This window comes from Salmo salar, chromosome ssa04 (assembly GCF_905237065.1).
Source record: "Salmo salar chromosome ssa04, Ssal_v3.1, whole genome shotgun sequence".
NCBI lineage: Eukaryota > Metazoa > Chordata > Actinopteri > Salmoniformes > Salmonidae > Salmo > Salmo salar.
This window is the reverse complement of record NC_059445.1, coordinates 89,612,726-89,640,383: the sequence shown is the minus strand read 5'-3', so window position 1 is coordinate 89,640,383 and position 27,658 is coordinate 89,612,726. Positions and strand designations below refer to the sequence as shown.

General features: G+C 45.1%; 1 protein-coding gene across 15 annotated transcripts in view; it reads left to right on the top strand.

Moving 5' to 3' along the window:
• The first annotated feature begins 3,685 nt into the window (after nucleotides 1-3,685).
• Nucleotides 3,686-27,658, top strand: part of LOC106604062 (inhibitor of apoptosis protein) — a 37,500-nt gene continuing 13,527 nt past the window's right edge. For 13 of the 15 annotated variants that reach the window (XM_045717500.1, XM_045717491.1, XM_045717502.1 and 10 more), the window contains exons 1-10: nucleotides 3,688-4,936; nucleotides 8,836-8,950; nucleotides 11,966-12,131; nucleotides 17,101-17,252; nucleotides 17,344-17,518; nucleotides 19,152-19,461; nucleotides 20,692-20,791; nucleotides 24,681-24,759; nucleotides 27,020-27,068; nucleotides 27,401-27,625. In XM_045717500.1, coding sequence (XP_045573456.1) covers nucleotides 4,843-4,936; nucleotides 8,836-8,950; nucleotides 11,966-12,131; nucleotides 17,101-17,252; nucleotides 17,344-17,518; nucleotides 19,152-19,461; nucleotides 20,692-20,791; nucleotides 24,681-24,759; nucleotides 27,020-27,068; nucleotides 27,401-27,625 — 1,465 coding nt within the window. In that variant the 5' untranslated portion in view covers nucleotides 3,688-4,842. The other 2 variants (XM_045717504.1, XM_045717503.1) reach the window with 2 other exon arrangements.

The following is a 27,658-nucleotide window of genomic DNA, read 5'->3' as shown; positions in this document are numbered from 1 at the left end:
TATTTTCCATGGATCCCAGAGTTGATTATATCTTTTTAATGCTGGTATGAAACGGCCTGTGACATCGGATGGAATGAATACCTTCTCACATTGATGATTCCTTCATCATAGATAACAAAACACAGCGGAATGTCTAAACTAGCTTCAGTTTTTTACGTATAAACGTCCTCAGATCTACCCGACCGGAAGTGGCGGCTGCGGTGTATTAGTTACGGAAACGGAGAAAAACGAGAGTTTCTATTGGACAGAAAACCAGGAAGATCCCTGTTTGGTATCCTGACTGTGTTTCCATGTAAAAGGCGGAATGAAAACGCCCCGGTACAGCAGACAGACAGACAGTAGGGGATTTCTACCGAGCAGACGTCTCTAACGGTGAGTCTCTGGCTGTAGCCCGGTAGAACAGGGGCTTTACGGTTCTATCTTACCGTATTCCGGTAACGGTAGTGTTCTCCTTGTCTTTCTGACCTCTGTCGGGTTGTAATGTTTACTAGTTGACGACACATTACACCGTCTAACCAGCAACATTACTTTTATTAAATGTGTCACCGTCTCAGACAATTTAAAAAATAAAATTCACCACTTTTAAAAGGTCTGATTCCAGCAGCTCAGGAATTTATTCACGTAAATAACATCGTTGCATAACGCAATATGGGCATACTTCTGTTTTTCCTGACTTGCGCCATTTTGAGGCTGGATAACGTTAGGTCACTGTAACTAGCTGCCATTTCAGACTCTACATTAAACTATGATACTCTACATCATACAACTATATATGATACTGATACTCTGATATTCTACATTATACTATGATACTGTAATGAAACAGCAGCAGGGAGCAGGTCTCGAACCCTCGACCTTCAAGCCTGAAGTCCAGCGCGCTATCGACTGTGCCCCTAAAGCCTGCTCAAGCGGCAGAGTCGATTTCCGCGCTTACAAACCCAGGGTCGTTACAATACTGTACATGATACTATGATACTCTACATGATACTATGATACTCTACATGATACTGTACATGGTGGCGACTTACCAACGGAGCTAAAACTAGATAAATCATCATTTAACATTCCGCTGTGCACGTGTCCTTGTTTAGGACTGATTCATTTCCTCCTATTCAAAATCAGGAAGTGTTATTTATTTTTTAACATGGGTTACATATATGTGTGTGTGTGTGTGTGTGGACATTTGTGCTAGGGGGTAAAGTATCACATTGCACAAGGACCTTAAGGGGCATACACACGTTTATAATTTTAACAGCTTTTTTTTGTTGCCAGAGTATTTCATTGTCTTAAAATATAGTTCAATTTCTTTTTGCAAAGTAATAAAAAGGTGGTGTTTTTGTTTGTAAATTTATATTTGTGAAAATGAAATTTGGGCAAAAGAATAATGAAATCAATTACATAAAATTGTTTCAACTTATTTCTATCCTAAGTAAAGAATCCAAGCAGCACATACTCATAAGTGTTCATTGCAACAGTTTTCATACTGTAATGGGTCCAGTTTCTCCACAGGAAGTTGAAAAGCATCTGGTCTATCTCCTTGCTTACTTCACCGTCAAGATATAAAGATGGAGCACCATGTGTTAGTCTAGAGATACTCTCAGCCTGGGTTATTAGGACTCTTATAAAGAGAAGTCCCTCTGTAGCTGTTGATATAGCTTCTTCTGGGTTGTTTTAACATGAGGGTTAAAATGTAGGAAGCCTCTAGACTTCTGATCCTTAGTTTACGTCATTTAGCAGACGCTCTTATCCAGAGCGACTTACAAATTGGTGCATTCACCTTAAGATATCCAGTGGAACAACCACTTTACAATAGTACATCTATATCTTTTTTGGGGGGGGTTAGAAGGATTACTTTATCCTATCCCAGGTGTTCCTTAAAGAGGTGGGGTTTCAGGTGTCTCTGGAAGCGGGGGTGACGTGAGAGAACTTGGGGGGGTTAGAAGGATTACTTTATCCTATCCCAGTAATATTTAAGTTCTTCTTTCACTGGAATACCATAATGTGATGATGTCACACAGTCTTTGACAGCCATGATTTCAAAGCTATCAGGATTTAAGCAAAAGTACATTTGGTGTGCACTATGTAATCACGCAAAGCTTTTTATAATATCCGCTTGAAGAACCGTCACCGATTGGAAACCTAGTTTATGATAACCATGTTTTTGTGTACAAAAAAAAAAAACGAGTTTTATATTTTGGGTTCTGATGAAGTATGAGAGTTGAACTAAGTTCATGAGGCATCTATAAATGATGAATCAATGAGTATGTATCATTCATGTAAAAGTCTAGAAATGGATGTAGAAACTGCAGATTGACCCTTTTTTTTAATGTGACTTTTCTCTCTCTCTCCTACAGGTGTCATCGGCGTTCGTGAAGGAGAACGATCTTTTATTTCCCCCAGACAGACATCTTTATTTCCTTATACCTGGTTAATCTCTGCTGTCATGGAGACCTAAAGTCCCCCAGGAGGGATGTTCCAATCAGGGGGAGAGGGCTGACCCGCCATACCCAGGGGGGGGGGTGTGTGTGTGTGCGTGTGAATGAGCGTGCGTTTTTGTTCATATTCATCCTGTTTTGCATTAACACCAAACTCCATTTCTCAGCACCATTGCACACAGCCATGTGTTCAGAGTGGTGTCAGTTGGAGACAGGGAGGCCAGGGGAGAGACCAGGGGACAGAGATGTGTAACACAGAACCCAAACCGGCTACACGCGTGCACCATCATGCACCATCGTGCACCATCGTGCCCCATCGTGCATAAATGTATTTTGTCCCCCCACACCAAACGCGATCATGACACGCAGGTTAAAATATCAAAACAAACTCTGAACCAATGACATTAATTTGGGGACAGGTCGAAAAGCATTAAACATTCAATGATAGTTAGCTTGCACTTGCTAGCTAATTTGTCCTATTTAGCTAGCTTGCTGTTGCTAGCTAATTTGTCCAGGGATATAAACATTGAGTTGTTATTTTACCTGAAATGCACAAGGTCCTCTACTCCGCCAATTAATCCACACAGTAACGGTCAACCAAATCGTTTCTAGTCATCTCTCCTCCTTCCAGGCATTTTCATCTTTGAACTTATATGGTGATCGGCATCTAAACATCATAGTGTTACCACGACGACCGGCAACAAAGTTCGTCTTTCAATCACCCACGTGGGTATAACCAATGAGGAGATGGCACGTGGGTACCTGCTTCTATAAACCAATGAGGAGATGGGAGAGGCAGGACTTGCAGCGCGATCTGCATCAGAAATAGAACTGACTTCTATTTTAACCCTTGGCAACGCAGACGATCGCGAGCAGTGTGGGTGCAATAATTGAATAACAGATTCCTACATTTATTTTGCAATGCTCGCGCACGCAACGCGAGCGGTGTAGTCAGGGTATAAGGGAGACGGAGAGACCAGGGGACAGAGGTGTGTAAGGGAGACCAGGCAACATGGGAGAGACGATGAAGACCAGGGGTGAGACCAGGGGAGAGACCAGGGGTGAGACCAGGGGAGAGACCAGGGGTGAGACCAGGGGTGAGACCAGGGGAGAGACCAGGGGAGAGACGGTGAGACCAGGGGTGAGACCAGGGGAGGGGTGAGACCAGGGGAGAGACGGTGAAGACCAGGGGTGAGACCAGGGGTGAGACCAGGGGTGAGACGGTGAGACCAGGGGTGAGACGGTGAGACCAGGGGTGAGACCAGGGGAGAGACCAGGGGAGAGACGGTGAGACCAGGGGTGAGTGAGACCAGGGGAGAGACCAGGGGTGAGACGATGAAGACCAGGGGTGAGACCAGGGGTGAGACCAGGGGTGAGACCAGGGGAGAGACGGTGAAGACCAGGGGTGACACCAGGGGTGAGACCAGGGGTGAGACCAGGGGAGAGACGGTGAAGACCAGGGGGAGAGACCAGGGTACAGGGAAGAGGTGAATCGTTGTGGAGTCATCAGGAGGGGACAGAGGGGTGTGGCCTACTCTGGTGGTATCAGACAGACGGTCCTTTATAGCTCCGTTAGATGAGCATGGTGCTTGCAACGATAGTGGGTTCGATTCCCGGGTCCACCCGTATATAAAATGTATGCATGCATAACTGTAAGTCTCTTCGGATAAAAGCGTTTGCTAAACGGCGTTTGTTCTTCTATCACAGACAGACAGACAGACAGACAGACAGCACCATCCAATGCTGTTCTGTTTCTCTGCAGCTTTCTATCCTCGCAGAAAAGCCTTTCATTTACAGGCTGTTGGGACACATTAGGCAAATCACTACTTTCAGCTCGTGTGTGTGTGTGTGTGAGTATGTATGTGAGTGTGTGTGTGTGTGTGAGAGAATGTGTGTGAGTATGTGTGTGAGTGTGTGTGTGTGTGTTCCCCCTGCCCTGGGTTACTCATCCCTCTCTCCCTGAGGAGAATCGTCCTTCCTTTTCTCTAATTCTACAAACTCTGAAACTATATTAACAATCTAGAACTTAATCTAAAAACTCGATCTAGAGGCTATATCTAGACTCTGGAATCTGTATATCTAGACTGGAATCTGTATATCTAGACTCTGGAATCTGTATATCTAGACTCTCTAACCCGTATATGTAGCCTCTCTAACCCGTATATCTAGCCTGTATAACCCGTATATCTAGCCTCTATAACCCGTATATCTAGCCTCTCTAACCCGTATATCTAGCCTCTATAACCCGTATATCTAGACTCTCTAACCCGGTGTGCCTCTATAACCCGTATATCTAGCCTCTCTAACCCGTATATCTAGCCTCTATAACCCGTATATCTAGACTCTCTAACCCGTATATCTAGCCTGTCTAACCAGTGTATATCTAGCCTGTCTAACCGATCTGTAAATGGACACCCTGGTTCAGCTCCAGAACAGCCCGTTCCTCATGGGGCTCTGTCGGAACGGAGCCCCAGTTAACCTGCAGTACGACAATTCTTCAGGTACACGCACGCACGCACGCACGCACACACACACACATTCTGCAGTATGGCAACTCCTCAGGTCCACCTTAAGACAGGTTAAAGAAGGATGTTTAAGCTTGGAGACAGTAGAGACATGGATGGTGTGTGTGTGCCATTCAGAGGACGAAGGGGCAAGACACAGGATTTAATTGTCTTTGAACGGGGTTTGGTAGTAGGTGCCAGGCTGCTGGGTTTTTCACGCTCAACAGTTTTCCCGCGTGTACCAAGAATGTTCCCCTGTGGAACGCTTTCGACACCTTGTAGACTCCATGGCCTGACAAATCGAGGCTGTTCTGAGGGCCAAAGGGGGTGCAACTCAATATTATTCATTAATATTAGGAAGGTGTCCTTTATGTTTGCTATAGTCAGTGTAAATACACACACTTTACACCTGATACACGTTGTATACACACTTTACACCTGATACACGTTATATACACTGCTCAAAAAAATAAAGGGAACACTTAAACAACACAATGTAACTCCAAGTCAATCACACTTCTGTGAAATCAAACTGTCCACTTAGGAAGCAACACTGATTGACAATAAATTTCACATGCTGTTGTGCAAATGGAATAGACAACAGGTGGAAATTATAGGCAATTAGCAAGACACCCCCAATAAAGGAGTGGTTCTGCAGGTGCGGACCACAGACCACTTCTCAGTTCCTATGCTTCCTGGCTGATGTTTTGGTCACTTTTGAATGCTGGCGGTGCTTTCACTCTAGTGGTAGCATGAGACGGAGTCTACAACCCACACAAGTGGCTCAGGTAGTGCAGCTCATCAAGGATGGCACATCAATGCGAGCTGTGGCTAGAAGGTTTGCTGTGTCTGTCAGCGTAGTGTCCAGAGCATGGAGGCGCTACCAGGAGACAGGCCAGTACATCAGGAGACGTGGAAGAGGCCGTAGGAGGGCAACAACCCAGCAGCAGGACCGCTACCTCCGCCTTTGTGCAAGGAGGAGCAGGAGAAGCACTGCCAGAGCCCTGCAAAATGACCTCCAGCAGGCCACAAATGTGCATGTGTCTGCTCAAACGGTCAGAAACAGACTCCATGAGGGTGGTATGAGGGCTCGACGTCCACAGGTGGGGGTTGTGCTTACAGCCCAACACCGTGCAGGACATTTGGCATTTGCCAGAGAACACCAAGATTGGCAAATTCGCCACTGGCGCCCTGTGCTCTTCACAGATGAAAGCAGGTTCACACTGAGCACGTGACAGACGTGACAGAGTCTGGAGATGCCGTGGAGAACGTTCTTCTGCCTGCAACATCCTCCAGCATGACCGGTTTGGCGGTGGGTCAGTCATGGTGTGGGGTGGCATTTCTTTGGGGGGCCGCACAGCCCTCCATGTGCTCGCCAGAGGTAGCCTGACTGCCATTAGGTACCGAGATGAGATCCTCAGACCCCTTGTGAGACCATATGCTGGTGCGGTTGGCCCTGGGTTCCTCCTAATGCAAGACAATGCTAGACCTCATGTGGCTGGAGTGTGTCAGCAGTTCCTGCAAGAGGAAGGCATTGATGCTATGGACTGGCCCGCCCGTTCCCCAGACCTGAATCCAATTGAGCACATCTGGGACATCATGTCTCGCTCCATCCACCAACGCCACGTTGCACCACAGACTGTCCAGGAGTTGGCAGATGCTTTAGTCCAGGTCTGGGAGGAGATCCCTCAGGAGACCATCCGCCACCTCATCAGGAGCAAGCCCAGGCATTGTAGGGAGGTCATACAGGCACGTGGAGGCCACACACACTACTGAGCCTCATTTTGACTTGTTTTAAGGACATTACATCAAAGTTGGATCAGCCTGTAGTGTGGTTTTCCACTTTAATTTTGAGTGTGACTCCAAATCCAGACCTCCATGGGTTGATAAATTGGATTTCCATGGATTATTTTTGTGTGATTTTGTTGTCAGCACATTCAACTATGTGAAGAAAAAAGTATTTAATAAGATTATTTCTTTCATTCAGATCTAGGTTGTGATGTTTAAGTGTTCCCTTTATTTTTTTGAACAGTGTATATACACACTTTACACCTGATACACGTTATATATACACACTTTACACCTGATACACGTTATATATACACACTTTACACCTGATACACGTTATATATATATATATACACACTTTACACCTGATACACGTTATATATATATATACACACTTTACACCTGATACACGTTATATATATATATATACACACTTTACACCTGATACACATTATATATACACACTTTACACCTGATACACGTTATATATACACACTTTACACCTGATACACGTTATATATATATATATACACACACTTTACACCTGATACACGTTATATATATATATATATAACACACTTTACACCTGATACACGTTATATATATATATACACACTTTACACCTGATACACGTTATATATATACACACTTTACACCTGATACACGTTATATATACACACTTTACACCTGCACAATACAGTGCATTCGGAAAGTATTCCAATCCCTTGACTTTAAAAAATATAAATATATATATTTTAGATTCTTCAAAGTAGTCACCCCTTTGCCTTGATGACAACTTTTCACACTCTTGGCATTCTCTCAACCAGCTTCATGAGGTAGTCACCTGGAATGCATTTCAATTAACAAGTGTGCCTTGTTAAAAGTTAATTTGGGGAATGTCGTTCCTTCTTCAGCCAATCAGATGTGTTGTGACAAGGTAGGGGTGGTATACAGAAGATAGCCCTACTTGGTAAAAGACCAAGTCCATATTATGGCAAGAACAGCTCAAATAAGCAACGAGAAACAACAGTCCATCATTACTTTAACACATGAAGGTCAGTCAATATGCAAAATGTCAAGAACTTTGAAAGTTTCTTCAAGTGAAGTTCCAAAAACTATCAAGTGCTATGATGAAACTGGCTCTCATGAGGACCGCCACAGGAAAGGAAGACCCAGAGTTACCTCTGCAGCAGAGGATAAGTTCATTAGAGTTACCAGTCTCATGAGGACCGCCACAGGAAAGGAAGACCCAGAGTTACCTCTGCTGCAGAGGATAAGTTCATTACAGTTAACTGCACCTCAGGCCTTCATGGTCGAAATGCTGCAAAGAAACCACTACTAAAGTACAACAGTAAGAAGAAGAAACTTGATTGGTTCCAATCGCTGTGTCTTTTGTGAGACGCAGAGTAGGTGAAAAGATGATCTCTACGTCTGTGGTTCCCACTGTGAAGCATGGAGGAGGAGGTGTGGGGGTGCTTTGCTGGTGACACTGTCTGTGATTTATTTTAGAATTCAAGGCACACTTAACCAACATGGCTACCACAGCATTCTGCAGCGATACGCCGTCCCATCTGGTTTGGACTTAGTGGGACTATCATTTGTTTTAACAGGACAATCACCCAACACAACCCCAGGCTGTGTAAGGGCTATTTGACCAAGAAGGAGAGTGATGGAGCGCTGCATCAGATGACCTGGCCTCCAAAATCACCTGACCTCAACCCAATTGATATAATTTGGGATGAGTTGGACCGCAGAGTGAAGGAAAAGCAGCCAACAAGTGCTCAGCATATGTGGGAACTCCTTCAAGACTGTTGGAAAAGCATTCCAGGTGAAGCTGGTTGACAATGTCAAGAGTTTGCAAACCTGTCATCAAGGCAAAAGGGTGGCTACTTCAAAGAATCTAAAATCTAAAATATATTTTGATTTGTTTAACACTTTTTTTGGTTACTACATGATTCCATGTGTTATTTCATAGTTTTGATGTCTTCACTATTCTACAATGTAGAAAATAGTAAAAATAAAGAAAAATGTATTGTTAGAAAGTGCAATAGAGATAATGTTGTTGATTATTAATAACCATTTTAAAGTTATTTTTATTTTCCCCTCAGAACTGTTCCGTATCTCCACCTTCGCTCGGTTTCCATCGTTGGGGGTAACGGAGCGCAGCCTGGCCAGGGCAGGATGGTTCTATACTGGTGTGGGAGACAGGGTGCAGTGTTTCAGGTAGGTGATTGTTCTATACTGGTGTGGGAGACAGGGTGCAGGTAGGTGATGGTTCTATACTGGGTTGGGAGACAGGGTGCAGGTAGGTGATGGTTCTATACTGGTGTGGGAGACAGGGTGCAGTGTTTCAGGTAGGTGATGGTTCTATACTGGTGTTGGGAGACAGGGTGCAGTGTTTCAGGTAGGTGATGGTTCTATACTGGTGTTGGGAGACAGGGTGCAGGTAGGTGATGGTTCTATACTGGTGTTACTAATAAGCATGCACTGAAAATGACTGTAAAAACTGTTGATCCCCGTGGATTGATGAGGAAATTAAAAATGGTATGTTTGAGAGGGATGAGGCAAAAGGTCTCGGCAGGAACTAATGGGGATCCATAATAAATATATCAGCAAGCCGCACACGCCGTCTGCCCGTACACGCCATCTGCCATCTGCCCGTACACGCCATCTGCCCGTACACGCCGTCTGCCCGTACACGCCGTCTGCCATCTGCCCGTACACACCGTCTGCCCGTACACGCCGTCTGCCCGTACACGCCGTCTGCCCGTACACGCCGTCTGCCCGTACACGCCGTCTGCCCGTACACGCCGTCTGCCCGTACACGCCGTCTGCCCGTACACGCCGTCTGCCATCTGCCCGTACACGCCGTCTGCCATCTGGCACGCCGTCTGCCATCTGCCCGTACACGCCGTCTGCCATCTGCCCATACACGCTGTCTGCCCGTACACGCCGTCTGCCATCTGCCCGTACACGCCATCTGCCCGTACACGCCGTCTGCCCGTACACGCCGTCTGCCCGTACACGCCGTCTGCCATCTGCCCGTACACGCCGTCTGCCATCTGCCCGTACACGCCGTCTGCCATCTGCCCGTACAAGCCGTCTGCCCGTACACGCCGTCTGCCATCTGCCCGCACACGCCGTCTGATGAAACCGGGTTAATCTGTGAAGTGCTTCTCCAGCGTGCCAGTGGCCATCAATGGTGAGCATTTGCCCACTGAATTCGGTTACGACGTTGAAGGACAGCGAGCAGATGAGCTTCCCTGAGACGTTTCTGACAGTTTGTGCCGAAATTCTTTGGTTGTGCCGCTACGCCCAGTTTCATCAGCTGTCCTGGTGGATGGTCTCAGATGAACCCAGTCTCATCAGCTGTCCCGGCTGGCTGGTCTCAGATGAACCCAGTTTCATCAGCTGTCCCGGCTGGCTGGTCTCAGATGAACCCAGTTTCATCAGCTGTCCCGGCTGGCTGGTCTCAGATGAACCCAGTTTCATCAGCTGTCCCGGCTGGCTGGTCTCAGATGAACCCAGTTTCATCAGCTGTCCCGGCTGGCTGGTCTCAGATGAACCCAGTTTCATCAGCTGTCTGGGGGGCTGGTCTCAGATGAACCCAGTTTCATCAGCTGTCTGGATGGCTGGTCTCAGATGAACCCAGTTTCATCAGCTGTCCTGGTGGCTGGTCTCAGACGATCCCACAGTTTCATCAGCTGTCCGGGGGGCTGGTCTCAGACGATCCCACAGTTTCATCAGCTGTCCGGGGGGCTGGTCTCAGACGATCCCGTAGGTGAAGAAACCGGATGTGTCGGTCTTGGGTTGGCGTGGTTACACATGTTCTGCTGTTTTGAGGGCGGTTGGACGTACTGTCAAATTCTCTAAAATGACGTTGGAGGCGGCTTATGGTAGACAAATGAACATTAAACTATCTTGCAACAGCTCTGGTGGACATTCCTGCAATAAGCATGCCAACTGCACACTCCCTCAAAACTTGTGACATCTGTGGCATTGTGTTGTGTGACACAACTGCACATTTTAGTGGCCTTTTGTCCCCAGCACAAGGTGCGCCTGTGTAATGATCGTCAATCAATCAAATGCATTTTTAAAGCCCTTGTTACATCAGTAGATGTCACAAAGTGCTGTACAGAAACCCAGCCTAAAACCCCAAACAGCAAGCAATGCAGGTGTAGAAGCACGGTGGCTAGGAAAAACTCCCTAGAAAGGCAGGAACCTAGGAAGAAACCTAGAGAGGAACCAGGCTCTGAGGGCTGGCCAGTCCTCTTAAGGTCAGTACCTTTTTAGGAGTAAATGTAATTTGGCTTTTCATAGCCGAGCATTCATAGGTCGAGACAGCAGGTGCGGTAGAGGGAGAGAGTCGAAAACAGCAGGTACAGGACAAGGTAGCACGTCCGGTGAACAGGTCAGTGTTCCATAGCCGTAGGCAGAACAGTTGAAACTGGAGCAGCAGCACGGCCAGGTGGACTGGGGACAGCAAGGAGTCATCAGGCCAGGTAGTCCTGAGGCAAGGTCCTAGGGCTCAGGTCCTCCGGGAGGGAACATACTTTAATTCACACAGGACACCAGATAGGAGAATTACACCAGATATAACAGACTAGCCCCCCTGCACATAGACTAATGCAACATTATACTGTTTAATCAGATTCTTCATATGCCATACCTGTCATGTCAGGTGGATGGATTATATTGGTAAAGGAGAAATGCTCACTGACAGGGATGTAAACAAATTTGTGTACAACATTTGAGAAATAATATTTTTTATTGTATGGAACATTTCTGGGATCTTTTATTTCTGCTCATTAAATACTTATCATGTTGTGTTTTATATTTATTTTTTGTTTATTTAGCTAGCTTCTAGCATAGTGTTTGATATGCAATGTGATCTCCTCGTAATGAACAGTGTCGAGTGTCCTGACGAGAAGGCAACCTTTTCTAGCTATGCCAGGCAAAATCGGGCAGCTTAAACAAACGGAAATGTAGCTACTTTGCTGTTAGTCTGGCTGCAGAGGTCGTGACTGTGTTAGCCATAGCTAGTTGGGCTAGCTAGCAAGCAAGGGACAAGAACGTTAACAGCGAGCATGGCTTTGGAACATATAGAACGACTGGGTCCATAAATATAGACCTAACCCTAACGTAAAAATGAACTCTGCAAAAGGACAAGGCATAGTCGTGTGTTATTTCCACGGTAATGTACAGAACGTGGACTTAATGGATTTGTTCCTTCTCCAGGTGTAATGTGATGGCAGACGGCTGGCAGACAGGGGACTGTCCAACAGAGAGACACAGACAGCTGTCCCCATCCTGCTCCTTCATCCAGACTCTCCCCTCCACAGCCAACCTCCTCTCCTCCTCACACTCTGCCTTCTCTCCGCTACGCAGCGCCCCTGTCATACCGGTGAGATACTACTTCCCTTTATTCTACCGCTGTTGGGATGGTGATGGAAAAACTGATGGTGGTGGTTGTGGTGAGAGTGATTTATTTCTTTGTATGATTTTTACAGATTTGTTTCAAGTACAAGAAAATGCACTGCGATAGGAAAATAATTAATGACAGAAAGACATAAAACATACAAATTCATGAACAAACAAACTAAAATGGACATCTCAAGGACTTTGACCCTCAACACAACCTGGACCATCCCCCACTTACTTCATAGGATCAGTATTACAGTCCCGGAAACACATACTGTTACACAACCCTGTAATCTCAACCCTTTTAACCATCATGGTGATATTGATAATGTTGATGGTATTGATGATGATGATGATAATGGTGATCATTGGGATTTGTATTTATTAAAGGAGAAGTTTTGCCTTGGCAGCAGCTAATGGGGAACCTTAAAGGAGAAGTTTTGCCTTGGCAGCAGCTAATGGGGGAACCTTAAAGGAGAAGTTTTCTATTTTACAACCAAATTTTTATGGAATGTGATAGAAGGGTCCCGACACCTTTTTTTTGTTGTTGTGATTTCACATGTTTTTGAGAAACTTACCCCCAAACAGCAAATCACTTCCTTATCCTTGTTGTGTGGTATGGGGGCCCTGAAAACAACATGAAGATGTTCCGAAAACACCAAGTAATGTCCATTTACAAACGGAAAGCTGTCAGTACAGTGATGCGGGTCTTTTAGATGTTGAACACATGAAATGGTGTCATTCCGAACTTCCTCCTCAACGTTAATCCATTTTGTTACCGGTCCAGCGATACCACTCCGTCCATTCTACAGGTAACTGACACAATAAAGGAAACCCATGAATAAATGAGGGATACAAAGTATATTGAAAGCATGGGGTGCTTACACACAGGAAGCTCCAGGCACTTGTAGAATCTATGCCGAGTCGCATTGAAGCTGTTTTGGCGGCCCGTGGTGGCCCCAACACCCTATTAGGATGCTTGGCTGGTATTTCCTTTATTTTGGCAGTTACCTGTAGCAGCAGGGAAACGGCTCGAGTTGCACTAAACGGAATATAATATTGCAGATAAAGTTTTGGAATGCAACATCTAAAGACCTGCATCACTATACAGACAGTTTTCCGTTTCTAAACGATTTGCTACCCTCAGAGGTAGTAATCACACCTGTGGGGAGAGGGGCATTCTTCTTACCAAACCACATGACCTTTGTTTTGGAGGTATTCAGAACAAGGTTAAGGGTAGAGAAAGCTTGTTGGACACTAAGAAAGCACAAAATCACAAAATCCAGGGAGGGGCCAGCTGAGTATAAGACTGTATCATCTGCATATAAATGGATGAGAGCGCATCCTACTGTCTGAGCTGTGTTGATGTAAATTGAGAAGAGCGTGGGGCCTAGGATCGAGCCTTGGGGTACTCCCTCGGTGACAGGCAGTATAGGTGATGATAGAGGCAGCAACCTTAAAGAAGAAAGGGTCTAAACCATCTGACCCAGATGTTTTTTGGGGGTCAAGTTTCAGGAGCTCCTTTAGCACCTCGGACTCAGTGACCGCCTGCAGGGAGAAACTTTGTATCGGGGCAGGGGAAAAGAGGGAGGAGCATCGGGGATAGTCGCATTAGAAGGGTTAATGAGGAAATGTTGGACGGCAAGGAGGCATGGCTGAGTCAAATATGAATCCTGACTTAATGAAGTGGTGATTAAAGAGCTCAGCCATGTGCTTCTTGTCAGTAACAACCACATCATCAACATTAAGGGACATGAGCAGCTGTGAGGAGGAGGGTTTATTCTCCAGGTCTTTAACTGTTTTCCAGAACTTCTTGGGGTTAGACCCACAGAGAGAGAACTGCTCCTTAAAGTAACTAACTTTGGCCTTCCGGATAGCCTGAGTCCACTTATTTCTCATTTGCCTGAACGAGAGCCAGTCAGCCTGAGTATGCGTGTGCCGAGCCTTTCGCCAAATGCAGTTCTTGAGGTGGAGTAACTCTGCCAGATCACGGTCGAACCAGGGGCTGAACCCGATTTTAATTCTCATTTTCTTCATGGGGGCGTGTTTATTCACAATACCACTGGAAATATCAAACAAGAAGGTCCAAGCGTCTTCGACAACCAAGCTGATTCTATACCATTTAACAGAGGGGACCAAGCTGATTCTATACCATTTAACAGAGGGGATCAAGCTGATTCTATACCATTTAACAGAGGGGACCAAGCTGATTCTATACCATTTAACAGAGGGGATCAAGCTGATTCTATACCATTTAACAGAGGGGACCAAGCTGATTCTATACCATTTAACAGAGGGGACCAAGCTGATTCTATACCATTTAACAGAGGGGATCAAGCTGATTCTATACCATTTAACAGAGGGGATCAAGCTGATTCTATACCATTTAACAGAGGGGATCAAGCTGATTCTATACCATTTAACAGAGGGGATCAAGCTGATTCTATACCATTTAACAGAGGGGATCAAGCTGATTCTATACCATTTAACAGAGGGGATCAAGCTGATTCTATACCATTTAACAGAGGGGATCAAGCTGATTCTATACCATTTAACAGAGGGGACCAAGCTGATTCTATACCATTTAACAGAGGGGACCAAGCTGATTCTATACCATTTAACAGAGGGGACCAAGCTGATTCTATACCATTTAACAGAGGGGACCAAGCTGATTCTATACCATTTAACAGAGGGGATCAAGCTGATTCTATACCATTTAACAGAGGGGATCAAGCTGATTCTATACCATTTAACAGAGGGGATCAAGCTGATTCTATACCATTTAACAGAGGGGATCAAGCTGATTCTATACCATTTAACAGAGGGGATCAAGCTGATTCTATACCATTTAACAGAGGGGACCAAGCTGATTCTATACCATTTAACAGAGGGGATCAAGCTGATTCTATACCATTTAACAGAGGGGATCAAGCTGATTCTATACCAATTTAACAGAGGGGATCAAGCTGATTCTATACCATTTAACAGAGGGGATCAAGCTGATTCTATACCATTTAACAGAGGGGATCAAGCTGATTCTATACCATTTAACAGAGGGGACCAAGCTGATTCTATACCATTTAACAGAGGGGACCAAGCTGATTCTATACCATTTAACAGAGGGGATCAAGCTGATTCTATACCATTTAACAGAGGGGACCAAGCTGATTCTATACCATTTAACAGAGGGGATCAAGCTGATTCTATACCATTTAACAGAGGGGATCAAGCTGATTCTATACCATTTAACAGAGGGGATCAAGCTGATTCTATACCATTTAACAGAGGCTAGTTCATGAAGGAAGGCTTGCTTATCAATAGCAAGTGTCTATGATAAATCAGGACAGGTCGTTCCACTGAGCAGCCATTATGAACACAGGATGTAAAACAGTGATCACTAAGGTCATTACAGAAAACACCAGACTGATACCTATCAGGATTATTTGTGAGGATAACATCAAGGAGAGTAGCCTTTTCTGGGTGTTTGGAGTCATACCTTGTGGGATCGGTAATAATCTCAGAAAGATTTAGGGATCCTTCACTAAATTTGGACACAAGTTTGTCCAGCAGCAGATTATGATCAATGATGGTGGGGGTGACGACGGTGGGGGTGACGACGGTGGGGGTGACGACGGTGGGGGTGACGGCTGACGACGGTGGGGGTGATGACGGTGGGGGTGACGACGGTGGGGGTGACGCGACGGTGGGGGTGATGACGGTGGGGGTGGCGGCGGCGTACGACGGTGGGGGTGACGACGGTGGGGGTGACGACGGTGGGGGTGACGACGGTGGGGGGTGACGACGGTGGGGGTGACGACGGTGGGGGTGACGACGGTGGGGGTGAGCGACGGTGAGGGTGACGACGGCGGTGGGGGTGACGACGGTGGGGGTGACGGTGGGGGTGATGACGGTGGGGGTGATGACGGTGGTGGATGATGACGGCGGTGGGGACGATGACAGTGGTGATGGTGGTGATGACAGTGGGGGGATGACGGTGGTGGTAGTAATTAGCCACGTTCCAGAGCTTCGACGTTGCTGACACCTGAAAACACCTGGATGGGGTTTTAAGTATCTAACCACATATGTTTTAACAATCTGTCAGTCAACGACACAGGCGATGACATTGGCACGCAAACATTGGTTCTTGCGTCGCCTTGCCTTAGCTGTGAGATGCACCCTTGATGGTGGTGATGATTGGGATGGTGGTGGTGGTGGGGATGGTGGTGGGGATGGTGGTGATGGTGGGGATGATGGTGGTGATGGTGGTGATGGTGGTGGTGTTGGTATGGTGATGATGGTGGGGTGATGGTGGTGGGGATGATGTTGGTGGTGATGGTGGGGATGATGGTGGTGATGGTGGTGATGGTGGGGATGATGTTGGTGGTGGTGGTGGGGATGATGTTGATGATGATGGTGGTGATGGTGGTGATGGTGGGATGATGTTGGTGGTGGTGGTGGGGATGATGTTGATGATGATGTTGGTGGTGGTGGTGGGGATGATGTTGGTGGTGGTGGTGGGGATGATGTTGGTGGTGGTGTGTGGGGATGTGTGGTGATGGTGGTGGTGGTGGGGATGATGTTGGTGGTGGTGGTGGGGATGATGTTGGTGGTGGTGGTGGTGATGGTGGTGATGGTGGTGATGATGTTGATGGTGGTGATGGTGGGGATGTTGGTGATGGTGGTGATGATGATGATGGTGGTGGTGGTGGGGATGATGATGATGGTGGTGGTGGTGGGGATGTTGATGATGGTTGTGGTGGGGATGGTGGTGATGGTGGTGATGGTGGTGATGGTGGTGATGATGTTGATGGTGGTGGTGGGGATGGTGGTGATGGTGGTGATGGTGGTGATGGTGGTGATGATGTTGATGGTGGTGATGTGGTGGGGATGATGTTGATGGTTGTGAAAATGAAGATGTCTGAATTTTTAATAACGTGTGTTTTCTCCCCCAGGTGTCAGGCCCTGGCCCAGCCCCCCTCCCTGTCTCCGCCCTTAATCCTGCCCCCAACCCGGTGCCCGGGGAGGAGCCTGTTGGGTATTTGAATATGGGGTTCTCTGCCCCGCCCCCCTCCAGCCCGCTGAGCTCCAGAGGAGTAGAGGACATGTAAGGACAGACGAGAGGCTCTTATTGGCTGGATGTTTCTACGTTATTATTGGCTGTTAACCCTGAAATTTGTGCTGGAACATTTCTGTAGGTTCCACCAGAGACCCCCTACCTGTCACAACCCCAGCATGAGGAGAGAGCAGGACCGTCTGGACTCCTTCCACACCTGGACCCTGTCCATCATCACCCCCTCTGAGCTGGCTAAGGCTGGCTTCTATTACCTGGGGCAGGGAGACCGCGTGGCCTGCTTCACCTGTGGAGGACAGGTAATATACAGGTCGCCCCTTGAATTGCGGTGGCATTTGCAACCATAAACAATATGTTAAAAATGACAAATAGTTACACATCATACATGTTTTTGTTCATATTGTGTTAACTTCTAGCGGAACCCCGTTCCACCAGCGGAACCCCTAGCCAACAGCCAATGGGATCGCATGGCGCGAAATACAAAAACAACTAAAATACCGCAATTCAATTTTCTCAAACATACGACTATTTTACACCGTTTGAAAGATAAACCTCTCCTGAATCCAACCACGTTGTCCGATTTCAAAAAGGCTTTACAGCGAAAGCAAAACATTAGATTATGTCAGGATACCACCACAGCAAGGAAAACAACAACACCGCCATTTTCAAAGCAAGGTTAGCCGTCCAAAAGCACAAAACCAGCTACAATTATGCACTAACCTTTGACGATCTTCATCAGACGACACTCCTAGGACATTATGTTAGACAATACATGCATTTTTTGTTCCATCAAGTTCATATTTATATCTATAAAACCCATTTTACATTAGCATGTGATGTTCAGAAAATGTATTCACCCCAAAATTTCCGGTGAATTTACAAAAAAACTCATCATAAACGTTGACAAAATACATAACAATTATTTTAAGAATTATAGATACAGTACTCTTTTATGCACCCGCTGTGTCAGATTTCAAAATAACTTTACGTAGAAAGCACATTGTTCAATATTCTGAGTACTGAGCACCATGCTGTTCAGTTAGCCGTCCAGTCACGGCATCCACAAAACGCTGAAATATGTTAAAAATATTATCTTACCTTTGCTGATCTTCGGCTGAATGCACTCGGAAGGTCTCCGACTTCCACAAGAAATGTTCATTTGTTCGATAAAGTCCATAATTTATGGCAAAATAAATCCGTTTTGATGGCGCGTCCAGATCACCATTCCAAAATGCATCTTTCCACCGTCGACGAAATGTTATAAAGTTCCCTCAGCGTTTGTAGTCACATGTCAAACCATATTCACAACCAATCTTTAGGGTGTTTTAATCGTAGAATTGCGATAATATTCCAACTGGACAATAGTAGATTCATTACAGAAGAAAAAGAAAAATGGCTAATCCTTCGTGAGCGCGCGCGAGGTAAGGCAACGACCACTTACCGTTCCGGGTATTATTCAATCAAATTGCATTCTAGAAGCCTCAAACGAGGTTCTAATGACTGTTGACATCTAGTGGAAGCTTTAGGAAGTGCAATATGACATCACAGACACTATTTTAGATAGATGGCTATAGTCATTTCAAATGAAGTTCTGAGGTCAAACTTCCTGTTTGGATTTTTCTCAGGTTTTTGCCTGCCATATGAGTTCTGTTATAATCACAGACACCATTCAAACAGTTTTAGAAACTTCAGAGTGTTTTCTATTCAAATCTACTAATAATATGCATATTCTAGTTCCTGGGCCCGAGTAGTAGGCCGTTAAATTTGGGTACGTTTTTCATCCGGCCGTGAAAATACTGCCCCCTATAGTGAAGAGGTTAATCTCTGCAAACAAAGCCTCATTTTTAGATGAATTGATGTTCTGCATGGCTCTGTTCCTGTAGCTCAGTAACTGGGAGCCAGGTGATTACTGTCTCCTCTCTGTTCCTGTAGCTCAGTAACTGGGAGCCAGGGGACCGGGCCGTATCGGAGCACCAGAGACATTACCCCAACTGTCACTTCGTCAGAGGAGACCGGGCCGACAACGTCTCCCTAGCCGGGGTGGTGGGGGGGGTAGCAGGCACCTCTCAGCCCCCCGGGGCAGAAGCCCCAGCCCCCCCGGGCCCCGGCCCCCCAGGTCTCAGTAACGTGTCTAACCCAGCCATGCAGCAGCGTGAGGATAGGTTGCTGACCTTCGTCCACTGGCCCTTACGTATCCCTGTACGCCCCGACCAGCTGGCCAAGGCAGGATTCTACTATGTTGGTAAGAGAACTTATATATTATATTATTATTATTATTCTATATATTATTATATTTTGTATTATTATTCTATATATTATTATATTTATTATTATTATTATTATTATATATATTATATATATTATTATTATTATATTTATTATTATTATATTTATTATTATTATATTTATTATTATTACTATTATATATAATTATTCTATTTATTATATAATTATTATATTTATTATAAAAATTATTATATGATTATTTAATTATTATTATTATTATTAATATTATATATAATTATTATATTTATTATATAATTATTATATGTATTATATAAATTATTATATTTATTATATATATTATTATTATTATATTTATTTTTATTATTAGTATATTTATTATTATTTTTATTATTAGTATATTTATTATATTTATTATTATTATTATATATATTATTATTATTATTTATTATTATTATATTTATTGTTATTATTATATATATTATTATTAATATATATAATTATTATATTTATTATATAAATTATTATATATTATTATATTTATTTTTATTATTTGTATATTTATTATTATTATTGTGTTTGTTATTGTTATTATTATTTTATTATTATATTTATTATAATTATTATATTTATTATTATTAATATATTATTATTATTGTTATTATATTTATTATATATATTCTTATATTTATAATAATAATAATAATAATAATTTATTATTATATTATATTTATTATTATTATATATTATTATTATATTTATTATTATATATATTATAACATTTTTTATTACATGTTGCAGGGCGTAATTGTGTGTGTGTGTGTGTGTGTGTGTGTGTGTGTGTGTGTTGCAGGGCGTAATGATGGTGTGTGTGTGTGTTTGCAGGGCGTAATGATGGTGTGTGTGTGTGTGTTGCAGGGCGTAATGATGGTGTGTGTGTTGCAGGGTGTAATGATGATGGTGTGTGTGTGTGTGTGTGTTGCAGGGTGTAATAATGGTGTGTGTGCGTGTGTGTGTGTTGCAGGGTGTAATAATGGTGTGTGTGTGTGTGTGTTGCAGGGTGTAATAATGATGATGGTGTGTGTGTGTGTGTGTGTTGCAGGGTGTAATAATGATGTGTGTGTGTGTTGCAGGGCGTAATGAGGTGTGTGTGTGTGTGTGTGTGTGTGTATGTGTGTGTGTTGCAGGGCGTAATAATGATGTGTGTGTGTGTGTGTGTGTGTTGCAGGGCGTAATGACGACGTGAAGTGTTTCTGCTGTGACGGGGGTCTGAGGTGCTGGGAGTCAGGTGATGACCCCTGGGTGGAGCACGCCAAATGGTTCCCTAGGTAACCACCCCTTACAGCGCTGGCGTCTTAGTCCAGTTCCTGCCTGACCTAGATGAAAAGGCACCAATGGCTGAGTGCCACGTCAGGCATCAGATTGTTACATCACACTGTATGATGTGGTTAGCTGATATGTTAAACACTTATCCAGGCTTTGTTAGGCTGCGGTCCAAACCCTTAAAAGACACACCCTCGTCCACTTACCCTCGCCTTATGCCCTTGAGGGAATCCCCGTCACCATCTTGGAGGGTGGTCCAAATGATTAGCCAATCAAGGGACGTTTGCAACGTAAGCCCCTCAGCCCTCGTTTTTAGTCGGCTTTGCGAGTGTACAATTATGTTCACTACGGGCCTGAAACTCCCCATAATTCAATTCACCACGATTGTACATCCGCTAAGAAAGTCCACGAAACGTAAAAACAACATCAATGGAGAAGTCATCATACAAGTGGAAGTAAAAACTAACGCAAATAAGTTAGAAATGGTGCTACTAATGCACATGACGGCACAAACACGTCTCGTAAAAAGTATTTTAATTTTGTATTTTTTGTTGTTGAAATAAAACATTTTCCTTCTTCAGAAGTTCCAGCTAGGCAGGCTAACGTTAGTTTGCTAATTAATTTGCTAGCTATCATACAGTAGGCAGGCTAACGTTAGTTAGCTAATTAATTTGCTAGCTATCATACAGTAGGCAGGCTAACGTTAGTTAGCTAATTAATTTGCTAGCTATCATACAGTAGGCAGGCTAACGTTAGTTAGCTAATTAATTTGCTAGCTATCATACAGTAGGCAGGCTAACGTTAGTTAGCTAATTAATTTGCTAGCTATCATACAGTAGGCAGGCTAACGTTAGTTAGCTAATTAATTTGCTAGCTATCATACAGTAGGCAGGCTAACGTTAGTTAGCTAATTAATTTGCTAGCTATCATACAGTAGGCAGGCTAACGTTAGTTTGCTAATTAATTTGCTAGCTATCATACAGTAGGCAGGCTAACGTTAGTTTGCTAATTAATTTGCTAGCTATCATACAGTAGGCAGGCTAACGTTAGTTTGCTAATTAATTTTCTAGCTATCATACAGTAGGCGTATAATGATATATTTAATATAAGTAGACATACAATCATAGTTGACTGTAGTGCATATAAAGCACCCACAAGCTACCGCTGGCTGAAAACACAATCGTCGCGGGACGAACGAGTGAAACATTTCCGGGCACGGGCGGTCCATTTAAAATGACTTCCTTCCTCCCTCGTCCCCTCGCCCAGCAAGTGTACACTTGTCAGACGTCATGATACATCATCTGAAGTGTCCACTTCATTTGAGGGCTGAGGGGAGAGGGTTTGGACCGCAGCCTTCGATCTGGAATGTAATGCGGCAGGAACTCAACGTGTGTGTGGTGTGTGGTGTGTGTGTGTGGTGTGGTGTGTGTGTGGTGTGTGTGTGTGACAAATGCAAAGACAAATGCACACGTCCAGATGCACACGTCCTGCTGCATCGCCATCTTGGAGTCTAAACCAAGAGTTGCTTACCAACAAGACAGTGAATGTTCCTGAGTGGCCTAGTTACAGTTTGGACTTAAATCTACTTAACAATCTATGGCAAGACCTGAAAATGGTTGTCAAGCAATGATCAACAACCAATTTGACAGAGCTTGAAGAATTTTGAAGAGAACAATGGGTCAATGTTCCATAATCCAGGTGTGGACAGCTCTTAGAGCCTTACCCAGAAAGACCCAAAGCTCTTAGAGCCTTACCCAGAAAGACCCAAAGCTCTTAGAGCCTCACCCAGAAAGACCCAAAGCTCTTAGAGCCTCACCCAGAAAGACCCAAAGCTCTTAGAGCCTCACCCAGAAAGACTCACAGCTCTTAGAGCCTTACCCAGAAAGACCCAAAGCTCTTAGAGCCTTACCCAGAAAGACCCAAAGCTCTTAGAGCCTCACCCAGAAAGACCCAAAGCTCTTAGAGCCTCACCCAGAAACACTCACAGCTCTTAGAGCCTTACCCAGAAAGACTCACAGCTCTTAGAGCCTCACCCAGAAAGACTCACAGCTCTTAGAGCCTTACCCAGAAAGACTCACAGCTCTAAGCTCACAATCCAGATGTGGACAGCTCTTAGAGCCTCACCCAGAAAGACCCAAAGCTCTTAGAGCCTTACCCAGAAAGACTCACAGCTCTTAGAGCCTCACCCAGAAACACTCACAGCTCTTAGAGCCTTACCCAGAAAGACTCACAGCTCTTAGAGCCTTACCCAGAAAGACTCAGCTCTTAGAGCCTTACCCAGAAAGACTCAGCTCTTAGAGCCTCACCCAGAAAGACTCACAGCTCTTAGAGCCTCACCCAGAAAGACCCAAAGCTCTTAGAGCCTCACCCAGAAAGACCCAAAGCTCTTAGAGCCTCACCCAGAAAGACCCAAAGCTCTTAGAGCCTCACCCAGAAACACTCACAGCTCTTAGAGCCTTACCCAGAAAGACCCAAAGCTCTTAGAGCCTCACCCAGAAAGACCCAAAGCTCTTAGAGCCTCACCCAGAAAGACCCAAAGCTCTTAGAGCCTCACCCAGAAAGACCCAAAGCTCTTAGAGCCTCACCCAGAAACACTCACAGCTCTTAGAGCCTTACCCAGAAAGACTCACAGCTCTTAGAGCCTCACCCAGAAACACTCACAGCTCTTAGAGCCTTACCCAGAAAGACTCACAGCTGTAATCACAATCCAGGTGTGGACAGCTCTTAGAGCCTCACCCAGAAAGACCCAAAGCTCTTAGAGCCTTACCCAGAAAGACTCACAGCTCTTAGAGCCTCACCCAGAAAGACTCACAGCTCTTAGAGCCTTACCCAGAAAGACTCAGCTCTTAGAGCCTTACCCAGAAAGACTCAGCTCTTAGAGCCTTACCCAGAAAGACTCAGCTCTTAGAGCCTCACCCAGAAAGACTCACAGCTCTTAGAGCCTCACCCAGAAACACTCACAGCTCTTAGAGCCTTACCCAGAAAGACTCAGCTCTTAGAGCCTTACCCAGAAAGACTCAGCTCTTAGAGCCTTACCCAGAAAGACTCAGCTCTTAGAGCCTTACCCAGAAAGACTCAGCTCTTAGAGCCTCACCCAGAAAGACTCACAGCTCTTAGAGCCTCACCCAGAAACACTCACAGCTCTTAGAGCCTTACCCAGAAAGACTCAAAGCTCTTAGAGCCTCACCCAGAAAGACTCACAGCTCTTAGAGCCTCACCCAGAAAGACTCTCAGCTCTTAGAGCCTCACCCAGAAAGACTCACAGCTGTAATCGCTGGCAAAGGTTCTTCTACAAAGTATTTACTCAGGGGTGTGAATACTTATGTGAATTAGATATTTCTGTATTTCATTTTCAATACATTTGCAAAAAAAACGTGTTTTTAATTTGTCATTATGAGGTATTGTGTTTAGATGAGTGAAAAATTAAATCGATTTATTCTAATTTGAATTCAGGAGAGGTTGTATATGCTACAACTAAATGTGGAATAAGTCAAGGAGTATGTTACTATGGTAACCTGTCAGTATATAGTAATGTGGTGACTATGGTAACCTGTCAGTATATATTAATGTGGTGACTATGGTAACCTGTCAGTATATATTAATGTGACTATGGTAACCTGTCAGTATATATTAATGTGGTGACTATGGTAACCTGTCAGTATATATTAATGTGGTGACTATGGTAACCTGTCAGTATATATTAATGTGGTGACTATGGTAACCTGTCAGTATATATTAATGTGGTGACTATGGTAACCTGTCAGTATATATTAATGTGGTGACTATGGTAACCTGTCAGTATATATTAATGTGGTGACTATGGTAACCTGTCAGTATATATTATTGTGGTGACTATGGTAACCTGTCTGTATATGTTACTATGGTAACCTCCAGGTGTGTGTACCTGCTCCAGGAGAAAGGTCAGGAGTTCGTCCATCAGATCCAGGCTCGCTTCCCTCGCCTCTTTGAACAGGTAACACCTGCTTCTACACCTTATTAACGCCACTGTTTATTTACCAACACATTTTCTAACGGGCATTGAAATGGTCTGTTGACGCAAAAAACAGAACTCTTCCTAAAGTGTAACTGCAAAACTTGGGGCGGCAGGTAGCCTAGTGGTTAGAGCGCTGGACCAGTAACCAGCAGGTAGCCTAGTGGTTAGAGCGTTGGACCAGTAACCAGCAGGTAGCCTAGTGGTTAGAGCGTTGGGCCAGTAACCAGCAGGTAGCCTAGTGGTTAGAGCGTTGGGCCAGTAACCAGCAGGTAGCCTAGTGGTTAGAGCGTTGGACCAGTAACCAGCAGGTAGCCTAGTGGTTAGAGCGTTGGGCCAGTAACCAGCAGGTAGCCTAGTGGTTAGAGCGTTGGGCCAGTAACCAGCAGGTAGGCTAGTGGTTAGAGCGTTGGGCCAGTAACCAGCAGGTAGCCTAGTGGTTAGAGCGTTGGGCCAGTAACCAGCAGGTAGCCTAGTGGTTAGAGCGTTGGGCCAGTAACCAGCAGGTAGCCTAGTGGTTAGAGCGTTGGGCCAGGAACCAGCAGGTAGCCTAGTGGTTAGAGCGTTGGGCCAGTAACCAGCAGGTAGCCTAGTGGTTAGAGCGTTGGGCCAGTAACCAGCAGGTAGCCTAGTGGTTAGAGCGCTGAGCCTGTAACCAGCAGGTAACCTAGTGGTTAGAGCGTTGGGCCAGTAACCAGCAGGTAGCCTAGTGGTTAGAGCGCTGAGCCTGTAACCAGCAGGTAACCTAGTGGTTAGAGCGTTGGGCCAGTAACCAGCAGGTAGCCTAGTGGTTAGAGCGTTGGGCCAGTAACCAGCAGGTAGCCTAGTTGTTAGAGCGTTGGGCTAGTAACCAGCAGGTAGCCTAATGGTTAGAGCGTTGGGCTAGTAACCAGCAGGTAGCCTAGTGGTTAGAGCGTTGGACCCTGAAGAGCATTGTCTTAGTTATCTGCCCTGATTTAAAAATGTATTTTGTTTATTAGAATAAATGACTAAAGACCTGTTTATTAGCCGTGTGGTTGGACATTGAGCTGTGAATAAAGTCGGGATGTGCACAGTTAATCGAATATCCGGATATCCAAACGGACTTGTGTTCATTATTTTTTAATGTTTTTTTTTTCTCAGCCTATTTTGACAGCGAAAAGCTTTGTTATAAATGAAATGAGATTTCCCTTGTGACATTGTTACATAAAAGGATATACACTATATATACAGCAGTATTTGGACACCCCTTCAAAATGAGTGGATTCGGCTATTTCAACCACACTCGTTGCTGACAGGTGTATAAAATCAAGCACACAGCCATGCAATCTCCATAGACAAACATTGGCAGTAGAATGGCCTTACTGAAGAGCTCGATGGAGAGGTTGTTGTCCTGGCACCACGCTGCCAGTTCCCAGACCTCTTCCACTGTAGGCTGTCTCATCGCCATCGGTGACCACGTCGTGTCACAAGCGAACTTGATGTTGTAGTCGTGCGAGGCCATGCAGTCGTGGGTGAACGGGGAGTACAGGAAGGGACTGAGCACGCACCCCTGAGGGGCCCCCATGTTCAGGATCAGCGTAGAGGATGTGTTGTTGCCTACCCTCACCACCTGGGGGCGGCCCGTCAGGAAGTCCAGGATCCAGTTGCAGAGGGAGGTGTTTAGTCCCAGGATCCTTAGCTTGGTGATGAGCTTTGAGGGCACTATGGTGTTGAACGCTGAGCTGTAGTCAATGAATAGCATTCTCGAGTAGGTGTTCCTCTTATCCAGGTGGGAAACTCTGGAGTGCAATAGAGATTGCGTCGTCTGTGGATTTATTGGGGCGGTATGCGAATTGGATTAGGTGCAGGATGTCTGAGATGATGATGGTGGTGTGAGTCATGACCAGCCTTTCAAAGCACTTCATAGCAAACAGATATGAGTTATATATGTTACCTTTGTTGTTCTTAGGCACGAGGACTATGGTGGTCTGATTGAAACATGTAGGTATTACATACTGGGTCAGGGAGAGGTTAACAATGCCAGTACGCGTCCTGATAATTCATCTGGCCCTGCGGCCTTGTGAATGTTAACCTGTTAATAGTCTTAATCACATTGGCTACGGAGATTGCATGTTTGGAATTTTGACTACGCTGACGTCAGGAAAAAAATGTGATATTCGATTAGTGAAAATATTGTCAAATGCCCATCCCTAGAATAAACCTGTATTATCTGACTGATCTGATCAGGAAGTTAACTCTCTCCTGGCCCCTCCCCCTACAGCTCCTAACCAATGGGGACAGCAGCTCCAGAGAGTTTGTGGACCCGCCAGGTGAGTGACTCCTGACTTCAACTGAATTTAAACCCTGACAGAATATTTATCCCTGTTCAGCCATGAGACAGACAGACCTCCACTATGGTGATATCACTGTTCAGCCATGAGACAGACAGACCTCCACTATGGTGATATCACTGTTCAGCCATGAGACAGACCTCCACTATGGTGATATCCCTGTTCAGCCATGAGACAGACAGACCTCCACTATGGTGATATCCCTGTTCAGCCATGAGACAGACAGACCTCCACTATGGTGATATCACTGCTAACTCCCTCCCCCCTCTTCTCTTCTCTCTCTCTCCTTCTTGCTGTCCCCCCCACCACAGGTGAGGAGCGGTCGGAGGATGCCGTGATGATGAACACTGCGGTGGTTGTGTCGTCACTAGAGATGGGGTTTGAGCGTGGCCTGGTGAAGCAGACAGTCCAGAGTAAGATTCTGACCAGTGGAGAGAACTACAAGACCGTCCAGGAACTGGTCTCGGACCTACTGAGTGCAGAAGATCAGAAGAGAGAGGAGGAGAGGGAGATGCTGGCCGAGGAGATGGCTTCTGGTACGACAAACATTCTGAAACACGTCTCTGAGC